Source organism: Sinocyclocheilus rhinocerous, unplaced genomic scaffold (assembly GCF_001515625.1).
Source record: "Sinocyclocheilus rhinocerous isolate Xijiao unplaced genomic scaffold, SAMN03320098_v1.1 scaffold357, whole genome shotgun sequence".
In the NCBI taxonomy this organism is placed as follows: domain Eukaryota; kingdom Metazoa; phylum Chordata; class Actinopteri; order Cypriniformes; family Cyprinidae; genus Sinocyclocheilus; species Sinocyclocheilus rhinocerous.
This window is the reverse complement of record NW_015649568.1, coordinates 847,024-858,117: the sequence shown is the minus strand read 5'-3', so window position 1 is coordinate 858,117 and position 11,094 is coordinate 847,024. Positions and strand designations below refer to the sequence as shown.

The 11,094-nt window shown below is 36.8% G+C and overlaps 1 protein-coding gene across 1 annotated transcript in view; it reads right to left on the bottom strand.

Annotated features, from left to right (window-relative positions):
* The window catches only part of LOC107710667 (thyrotropin-releasing hormone-degrading ectoenzyme-like), a 68,259-nt gene that overhangs the window by 46,625 nt on the left and 10,540 nt on the right, over positions 1-11,094 (bottom strand). Inside the window, exon 4 of the mRNA XM_016515496.1 lies at positions 6,627-6,753. Coding sequence (XP_016370982.1) covers positions 6,627-6,753 — 127 coding nt within the window. The remainder of the gene's footprint in view (positions 1-6,626; positions 6,754-11,094) is intronic.

Below are 11,094 nucleotides of genomic sequence, written 5' to 3'. Positions count from 1 at the left end.
AATTTGATGTCTTGTAATGATTTGATATCTTTGAATTGATTATGTAATTGGCATGATACAAGTTTACCTGACAAATAATAAATTGTTATATTTGATTTATTCTGAACTTTTCTTGAAATCATTATGACTAGTAAACTGTGAGGAGGCTTTTGTTACCGCAAATCTACGGCCAGGATAGATCAAACTGAAGGCTTGTGAATGATAGGAGCAGTCGGCACGTCATCGGAGACCTTCTGATTTCTGTCTATCGCTGATGTTAGCAAGTTGTACGGGAAAGGACTAAGTGAATTACACTTTTTGTCATAAGCAAGCAGTAGGCGGCAGGCAAAGTAGGTATTAGTCTACCTACACCCTCTGACTAGCATCAGACTGGCGAGTTTGTGATCGTAAGATCCACGTAAGGCCAGCGTGAGACTTAAAAGAGACATTAGGTCCCCAGTGAACGGATAATTGAAAGTATTGAGTCCGGAATAATCAAATATCTAAATTAATATTTGTGATCATTAAAGTTAGGCAATATTTCAAAGCAATATTTCTAATTAAAAACTGATCACGTGAAATTGGAGTCAGATTGAACACGGAGCTAGACAAAATTGAAACTAAGTCCTGATAAATTCAGAAGCGCAAGTAAAAGACCGGATACGCATTAAACCTTCGACCAGGCCACTGGATTCCGCTTTTTGGGCTGGCGGGTGGGTCCTTACAGTATCCAATAATCAATATAAGCTAGTATTTTCCATGAATTTCTTCAGTTCCCTATAGCTGATTGCTCACTTAAAGAGCTTTATTTTCAACTACCGTCTGAAGAGTCTATTTTATCGTCTTGCTCTGAGCAGCATCTCATTTTATATACAAATTGACTCAGTGTTTGAGCACCAGACGGTGAAAAAGGTTCTTGTTTTCGGCAGGATTCAACTTAGTCTGAGAATTAGCCGTCAAGTGTGTTCTGCAGCACACAGATTTGTGGGGGTGAAATGTTTAAATGAAAGCAGCTGCAAATGCTCACTGATGGCTGATTGTTAAAGAGTGTCCTCACAACAACTCCCAAAAGCATCCGACAGTTTGATTCTTGCAGCTGAGGACACTTGTTGATGTAATGAAAGCTAAATGGATGAAGGGTGTCATGGATGCAAACACACACCGCTCTGATTCTTCATGGACTTTCATTCATCTTATTATCATTCTGCATGTGACTTTTCTGGAAGCTTTTGTGTCAAAAGCATGAAACCGATTACTGATCATCATACAAATGTATTAACTGCTACCCGCCAACAAAGTCCATTTTCTCCTCTGGTTTACATAATTTCTTGAATCTCTTTCTTGTCATTCCTTTTTCATCTTCTGAGAGAGAGAGAGAGAGAGAGAGAGAGAGAGAGTGAATGAAAGAGAGGAACAGAGAAAGAGAGAACGTGTTTGGTGGTTCTTTCTCTCATTTGTCAGTCACAGTAGATGGCGGCTCTGATTAAGTTGCTCTAATTGGACTCTGCTTCAGATTCCACGGGTGAACAATGGCTCGGTTTGATGAAGGAGTCGTGTTGTGTTTTGTGCCGTCGTTTCTCAATCTGAGAGAAATCGTTATGCCATTAGCGACGGATCACATGCCAAGAGCCATGGATACAAATAACTTTAAGTTAAAGAAGTAGCAAAGCAAATGACTTGAAATCTCTCAGGTCGAATAAACCTTAAGAACCAGAGTGTGATGAAATGCTTTCAACTGCTGTAACAAGCTTTTAAAACATCTGTGTGAGGTGTTTCAAGGACTTAAGATGCGATCTGCCCTTAACCCATATACTCTGATTTCATTTCTCTGTATTTTACTCTTTTTCATGAGCAGAATAACAGAATGTCCCTGTTTTGAGACCAGAGGGGCTGCAACTGCTCCAACACTCAACACACAGATGATGCCTTTACCTAACAGATGCATTCATTACATCCACATCATTTCTCATATGAAGCCACACTTCACACTGAACCACCTCACCCCTCAGTGTAGCAGTGACATTACGACAAACGTGTCAAAAGTATCTTAAGATCACTGACTCCGTTTGAAACCAGACAGTTTCTTTGCACAAGCAGCATCCTTGACATGATATTTTAACAGCCAGACGTGATCATCTTTTTAGCAGGTGACAAAATGAAGGTTGTGAAAATCTCCAGCCTCATTAAAGGGTTTGGCATGTTTGAAAAGATTCTGTGAAAAGATCCAGCGGGACGTCAATCAGTAGAGCAGCAGTAATGAAAAAGACTCATTAGTGGCACGAGTATGGAATTATTTTTGTGCCAATAAAAAATTAACGTAACTTTTCAAGAAACTAATGAAAATATCCGTTGAAACTGAATAAAATGTCTTTGAAAGTGAAAAATAAATAAATAAATCACTAGCAAAATCTTTGACTTCGTTTTTAACCTGTTAACCCTGGACGTTAACCTGGACGCCGGCGCACTGAATGCTCTTTGTTTGCACGTGTCAATGTTTACGAATAGATTAAATGAAAAGGGACATAATTAATCTTGACAAACTATATATCATTCTAAAGGTCTAAGCCTCAAGCATCGACGATAGATCGCTGTTTTTCAATGGAAAGCTTATAAAGAATGTATTTGCTAAATTTGTGTAAGCAGTACACATCAAAACGTGCATAATAAAAACGCAGTTCGTACCAGATTCATCGTAATAACAAGTCATAAACGCATCCACAGCTGTAAATTCCGGTTTAGTTAAAAAGGTAAGGGTCCACTGAACAACATCCCATAGAGCACTTTTAGTCCAACGAAACAATAACGTTGTAATATGAATGGTAATTCCTTTGTTTACGTCTCATTTCTTCGGGGACAGTTGTTGTTTGTATCCGTTATGGAATAACTTGCGCTCAAAAAACTGCATTTTGGTAGTAAAAATCAACATGGTTTTGTAGCATACCGTGTCACAAACAGAATGAGACCATTCACAAAAAAAAAAGTCAAAGATACACGGAATATTGTTTATTTGAATTCTGACGCTCTCTCGTGACGGCTCATGATGCACGCTGTGACGCACCTGTCATCTGTTGGGGGCGCAACTTAGCGATCGGCTTTTTGCACAAATAATTCTTTTTTTTCTTCTTCTTCTTCAACATTTTTCATATATGTGTGTGTGTTTTGTGGGGAATGTGGCTGTATCTGCATGATTACCATCTGTATGACCGCACATCAGCGTGTGACTGTATGGCCGGCCATCTGTATAATTAACATCTGTATGACCAGCCATCAGCATGTGATTACTGACTGTATGACAGCTATCAGTGTTAATGCTGTATGTCTAGCAATCACAGTATGTACTTGGCATACATAGTTAATTTTTCTTTTCTTATTTCTTTTTATTACTCAAAATGTATTCTTATTGTATTTTTTATAGTCTCAGAAAAATGGTTGCAGGAATCTCATTTTTCATGGTATCTTCTTCAGATTTGAAATATAAACACATGAGACATGTAACTTTCAACCCATTACTTTTCTGGATTGCTCCAGGACTGATTTTACGTATTAAATAATAAAAAATAAAAAGGCACTTTTTCAAGGCACTTCAGTGTCTATAACGTTTTATCTTTTTGAGCATTATCAACTCTGGATGATGGATAGTAAAGCCCAAAGGGTCTTCTTTCCAAAGACTTCAAAATTGTGTGTGTAGCACACTGAAGTCAGAAACTGTTACAATTTTAACCCTCTGGGGTCCAAGGGTGTTTTGGGGCCTTGGAGAAGTTTTGACATGCCTTGAAATTTGTGCTTTTTTCAGTTGCTTATAAACATTTTAATGGCTACAGTTTAATAGCACTATAATCAGCACAAACTGGGCTACAATAATATTGTCACGGTGCACACACACGAGGAACGAGGAGACACTGGAGAATACTTTAACAGGACTTTATTTGCATGAACCAAGGGAGACGAACTCAGGAAGACGTTTAACAGCGGACAGAGAACTAGGGACTGGGAACACTTTAAATCATGCATAATACTGTGATTCACACCTGAGAAGACAAAGGCCTGCATAATGAGATGAGCTGCATAATGAGCTGTCAGGTGTGTGACTGAGAGGGAATTGCTACAAGAAAGAATGTGAGGAAAAAGAAATGTATATATTTTTTGTTCGTAGTTTATTTAGAATATATATAACGATCACATAAAATAACTCGAGATTAACTTGCAAGTGCAGTTAAGTTAGGTAGGTCATTTTCAGCTGTGAGTCCCAAAAGGGAGGTGCAGGTTAACAGGTTAATACACTGCATGTTTTGCTAAATGATTTCTCCTCTTTCTTTCCCTGATCTATACTTACAAATGTGCTTCCAGAGTTTACATTCACACTTCTGAAGTTTTCATTCGTGCTTCTGAAGTTTTCGTTTATGCTTCTGAAGTTTTCATTTGCCATTCTGGCACAATTCCCTCGTGGGGGTGGGGCTAGTAGTGGCGTGTTCTCATTGGCTACTGAGTTTTTGATTGACAGCTTCTTGACCTGGAAGTGAAGGCGTCAGCCTTGCGTCTGTGTGGATGTGAGTGTCTGTTAGCGGCTTCCTATTTCACTTTAGTGATATAAATGGATGTGGATGTGGACTGTTGGTCACATGATATAAAACCGTATATAAACAAGTTATCACATATCCTGCACAGAATACCAGCAGTATGAAGCATAAGGCCAGAGACTATTGAGCCAGTATGTCATAAGATAACCCTTGTGAAAATGAAGTACACTTTAGCATAGTTTCAAATAACATATTGCAAACTAAACATAATGTTTTTATACACTCAAATGCATGTTCTTTACAATTAAATGAAAATGTATTTTAATTTAAATTATAAATGTAATTTAAATTATAAGTGGGACATAAGTGAATCTTTATATTAAATTTCATGATTTTTTTTTATGCCTTTGAAATACGGTTAAAGTGCACTGCCGAATGTACGGACAAGCATTCATGGTAAATTGAAATATACGTCAATGTCAATTCTATTGAAATTTGGGTTACACTTATTTTAAGGTGTCCTTGTTCCAGTGTAATTATACATTTAAGTAATGAGTAATATTAATTAACTACATGTACTTACTATATGGTTAGGGTTAGGACTAGGGTCTGGCTTAGGGTTACTTGCATGCAATTATGCATAATTAATTGTTATTATAATAGTAAGTACATGTAACATGTGTAACAAGGACACCTTCAAATAAAGTGTTACCAAAATTTGTATGTCACGTATTTACATTGTTCAGTTGTACATTTGTAATGATGAAGTTGCAATTTAGCACATTTAAAATGTATTAACTTTAAAAGTCATATCAAATACACTGCAACTAAAATTATAATAACTTTTATATTTACTTATAATAATGTAAGTACTTTCATGTGCTTTAATATGTAGTATGTATCTAAATAAGTATACATCTTTAAACCGTGAAAAAAAAAAGATTATTAAAACAGTGATTTAAAATGTACTTTAAAGTAACACTTTTAATTTGACATTATTACAAAGTGTACTTTTTAAAATACATACTTACATAATATATATTATCTTCAAGTACAGGGTTTTTTACAAATACTTTTAAGATTTGAAGCACACTACAAGTGCACATGCATAAGCACATTTCTTTTTCACAAGGGAACATATACTAGCATTACCAAGAGTGCTACATTTTCCTCACTACCACTAAATATTTAAGATTTATTTACAGATTTAGTTTGCTTTAAAGTCCTAAAAAAAAAAAAAAACCTGCTGGAAAATCCAGCTTAAGCTGACCGCTGTGTTTTGGAACATGCTAGATGGTCATTAGCGGCTGCAAACTAGCAGACTGACTGCCATGTTCCAAAACACAGTTAACGGCTTATGCTGGATTTACCAAGAGGTGAAAATGAGAATGAAAGTAATTCAGAAAATAAATAATTTAAATGTTGTGTGTGGTGGTCGGTCTTAACCCAATTAGCAAACAGAGCAAATGCTTCCTAGAGAGCGTTTAAGAGAGTAATGAATATTACATGCACACTCAAATACACACTTACATGCAAATGCACAAACACACATTTATAGAAGAAGTGAGCAGGCGGGGCAGGAGAGTGACAGACAGACAGAAGCCCAGAGAGATTGATGGCTATATTCAAATGAATACAGAGAACTGACAGGAACCAAATGGAGCGAAACACTGGCACAGAGAGAGGCTGATGTGAACCAGTCCGGCACAAGCACACTCACACTCACACTTAAAGCTACATACAGTGGCACACACATCAATACAGCAACAAATACTTTAAACCGCATAAACACATTTCATTACACCAAATACACAAAATAATGTTCTTTTTAGCAGCATCATATGACCCCTTTAACACAACACACGTGGTGTGTGCTCTAATTCCCTAGACAAAGCACAACCACAAACGGCTTAAAATGCTTTTAGGATCAATAAACGCAAGAACTGAGTTGCTACTGACACTCCTTCACCTCTACACGAGCACGAAACAAGAAGTCACACAGAACCAGCTGGCAGTACAAATGGAACAATGAAAAATCACCCTGTTTCCCATGAGAAGAACAGTCATTGCCCGTGTCAAAATGCATCACTGAAGCCAGACAAAGCAGAGACATTTCACCGCCCATCTTACCTAATTTAGGGAGGGAATATTTGACTTTGAAGTAATCCTGGTAAAACTGCAGGAGTCTCTTGGTGATGTGCAGAGCGTAGTCCCCCGATCCGCTCTGGATGGCGTCAGGTCTGGCGTACAGCCGAATCTACAACAACGCAACATAAGAAGAGAGAGAATAAAAGTCAAACTGTGTCAGGAGCTGAATGAACTCTTGGAAGTATACGACTCTGGGTTTATTCCTAACCTGAATTCCCTCAAGGACAACGGTTATGGACTTGAAAGATTAAGTTCCAAGAGTAATCCATGGTGGATATATCTGCCAAATGCCTTCATCTGGCTTGTGAATTTTGCATCTGTCTTTCAAGTGTACTTTTCTCCACCCCTCATCCACTGTACGAGGCATTAAGAAGTATTACTGTCACCTACTCCAAAAGTAAAAATCATTTCATTATCTTCACAGACTACAGGAAGATGAGCTTTAGTATTCAGTGGCTCTAATTACAGAATTTCCAATGAAAAACTATACTACCCACAATACCCTGAAGAGATATCCAACAATCAGAGAAGTCACTTTTGCATGGAAAATTACTAGCATATTGGCTGTTATAGATTATCAGTACTATTAAGCACATATTAATGCCATATTCTGCATGACCATATTTTAGATCCCTTAATTCTACCCCATACCTAAACTTAACAACTACCTTACTAGTAATAAGCAGCAAATTAGGAATTTATTGAGACAAAAGTCATAGTTAATAGTTAGTTAATAGTGAAAACTGGACCTTAAAATAAAGTGTGACAAATTGTTTTTATATTTATAATGAACATTTTGTACCATTGTTTTGATTTGATTGATGCTTCATGGGATTAAGAGTCCACTCACTCATAAAAGACGTAGACAGTTTTAATACCTGTTTTGTTCAAATCAAAGTTTGTAATTTTTTGATTCACCTCAGAGCTGGTTGGTTTGATACATGACTCATTCAAAATCCTTATAGATTGGTGAAAAAAACATATACTTCCAGAACCATGGCCACTGAAAGAACAGGCAGCCATTTCTACTGGAGTTATGGCACTTTAAATGAATTGACTGCACTTTCATAAACCATAATGTTATTGGACTGTAGCTGCTGAAAACCTCCTCCATATATTTGTTTAAAATTGGATTATTTCCATCAATTGTAAATCAGGACATGTGTCCTTGGAAATAAATTAGATTTCGATGAAAAAGCAAAGACAAAGCATTTGCATTATTGCAAGATTCTTTATTCTGTGTGTGAGAAGGAGAAAGAGAGATAGGGGAGAGAACAAGTGTGAAAGAGAAAGTGTGTGAGGTGTGGCTCTGTGGGAAATGTATTCCCAGAGTAAAAATGATCTTGGACTCTTTTAGCCGAAGGCTGATGCACGGCACGGCTTTCTGAACGGGCATCCATCTAGTCAGAATGAATGTCCTCCTACACTAACAGAGTTACAGTGCAAAACAAGCAGCAGGAAAGGCTTTGTTTCAGAGCCTGGCAGCAATACACATTGAATTATGTGTTGTTTACCTCACATGTTGCTGCCATATCGATCAGCTCTATGTCTGATATAAAGATGAATGGGCGGCACTTAGGGCTGTGGAAATGATTCAAAGCTCAATCAAATCAATGTGATTTTAAAACAACCTGTAATTAGACAAAGCACTCGAGTTGACAATCAAGAGACGCTTCATTAATCAGCCGGTGTGAAGATTGTTATATCCGACTCCAGTGTTGACTGCTTCGTTTGTTTGGTTTTGTTGAAGGCAGCTTGACTGAGACTTAAATGGGGTTAATTGAACTTTAATAGAGAGTCTCTCCATGAGTCGCTGCTCGACATTGATCCGCTAACAAGCTCTTTCTGATGAAAAGATGAAGCTTAAGTCAACACATTCAGCACTTGACTTGATATTAACAACCTGTTGAATTATTATTCTACATACGTCTGAATGTGAGGGATACTTCAGGCGCTTTACATTTCTCTAAATGTCCAGAGTAAACTGTGCTATAACAATTATACATTATGTGAAATTGTTCTTCTAGTTTTACATAATTTTATTCCTAGCTAGTCTAGCTAGTCACCAGCTTGTGCTGTGTAGACCAGTTTGACTGGTTTAACAGCTTAATCAGAACCAAACCTGCATAAATCAGCCTGGATCAGGCTGGTATTTTCCATTTGAAACCTACATAGACATTTCAAGGCATTTGTTTCCTAGAGCTAAAATCACAATTTTGTCCATTAAATGCACTAAACATACTTTTTGATCAGGCTGAGTAATTTCATGAATATGTAAAGAGCAAATTTAGTATAGTGGTGTTGAATTTTGATTAGATATTACAAGAACATTTTAATGAAAAATAAATAAAACTGACTGACACTAAACCAGTAGATTTAATAATGGCTGCTACAGTGTTATGAATGAAATATGCTCTTTTAAATTAATTAATTAATTAATTAATTAATTAATTACTTTCTCTTATTTTAGCACTTTAAATAATATAAGACACTAAGTAAAATTTACACCTGGTCAAAAAGGGAAACTCTGTTCAGTGTGTGTGTGTGTGTGTGTCAGGAATCATGACTCTAAAGGGCCTGAGGGTCCAATTTTAATATGTGACGCTCTAGAGAGAGTCCAGTGGTCAATATAGGTGAAACAGAGGTCACGTTCACCAAAACAGTTATGTGTGATGATGAAGACTCAGCATTATTCACACACAGCAGCAGGTTTACTAAACCCTGTATGCTGGTAAAGAGAAATGATCCATGATGAAACAAACAATCTAAGCTCAGACTTCAAATCATTTTGTAGAGCGAGCCACAGACGGCACAATCATTTACTGTCTGGTTCTGGAAATAAATGTTTATCTTGGTTAGACATCATTACAAGAGATTGCAGAACATACAAGGATTGTATCTGAAATGGTTTGGTCATAACTGGACATAAAGTGAGGTATGGAACATAACAGTTAAATTGAATTAATTCAAAATTGTTATACTAGTCTTAATGGAGCATTCAAGTTACAATCTGATTTTATAGCAGAACAACCAAAAAAGAAACAATTAACAGTTATGTTCATGTAAAATTAGGAGTAGATTTTGTGAGGGGTTAAGACTGTAGCCAAACGAAGCACCTCTAAACTAATGAGCTGAACCACTTAAATTCCCATCAAACTGAATGAGCTGCTCAACACCCAAACAGAACCAATAAACAAACAGAACTAATTTACAAACAGAATGAATAAACAAATATACCAAAACACCCAAGCATACAGAAATATCAAAGAGAACCTTTCTACTAAGGAAACTAATGAAATAATTTAACATACAGAACTAATAAACAAACCCAATAAACAATACTCAAGTGAAAAGAGAGAGAGAGAAAAGAAAGTATTCTCTAACAAAACAAATACAATACTAAACAGAATCAATAAATAAACAGAGCATCCAAACAGAACCAAATAACAAACATGCCAAACACCCAAGCAGAGCCAAAAGCAAACAAACAAACAAACCCCTTTAAACTAACAGAACAAAAACAAAACCGTTAAACAAACAGAACCAAGATCTAAAGAGAGCCAACATCCGAACAGAACCAAATAACATACCAAAAATTCAAGCAGGGCCAAAAAAAAAACAGAACATTTAAACAAACAAAAAAGATCAAAACAAAGCCAATATCAAACAAAACCCATATCTAAACAGAACAAAAACCCAAATGCAACCATTAAACAAACAAAACCAACAACCAAACAACCACATTGGCAAAATGCAAAAACAAATTAATAAACTTAAAAGATAAAAGGAGAATCAGTAAGCAAACAGAAACAATAAACAAACAAAACAAGCGAAATACGGTTCTATCCACCAGGAATTAATGGAAAAAATGGATGGAACCACATTAGGCTATAAAATGACTGGATACTTTTATTTTTCTCCACCCATGCAAATTTGTTTACATTACAAGAAAAGCAATTTCAGAGCCAGACAGAATTATTACAGGATGAAAGATTATGACAACAAACCTTTTTTCTTCAGGAAACATACACTAATGAATCCTGCACAATTGTGTACATGTATAGTGAATTGTATTATTAATAGTATTTCATTTCCCCTTCAGGAACTCGAGCTGCGTCGAAGTCGCTTTGGGAACACCCCTGCGTGACCGCGTTCTGAAGCACGTGTCAAATCAGTCCAATGGAGTAGCGAGACGTCACGAGCGGGGTGGCGTAAGCACCAGAAAGTATAAAAGCGCATCCGGCAGAGCACAAACCAGCTTCTGCTCTTCAGTAGCACTCTGTGTATGTGTCTGTCTATTTACTGTTGTCTGTCCGCACAAGCATATATAAAAAACAATCATGAAAAAGTCTATGGCGAGCGAACGGCATTACAAACGCTGTGTTCCTCCCTGCCCACGATATCTGGCGGCGGGGGATACACACGATTTGTGTGTCGTTTGTTTAGGAGC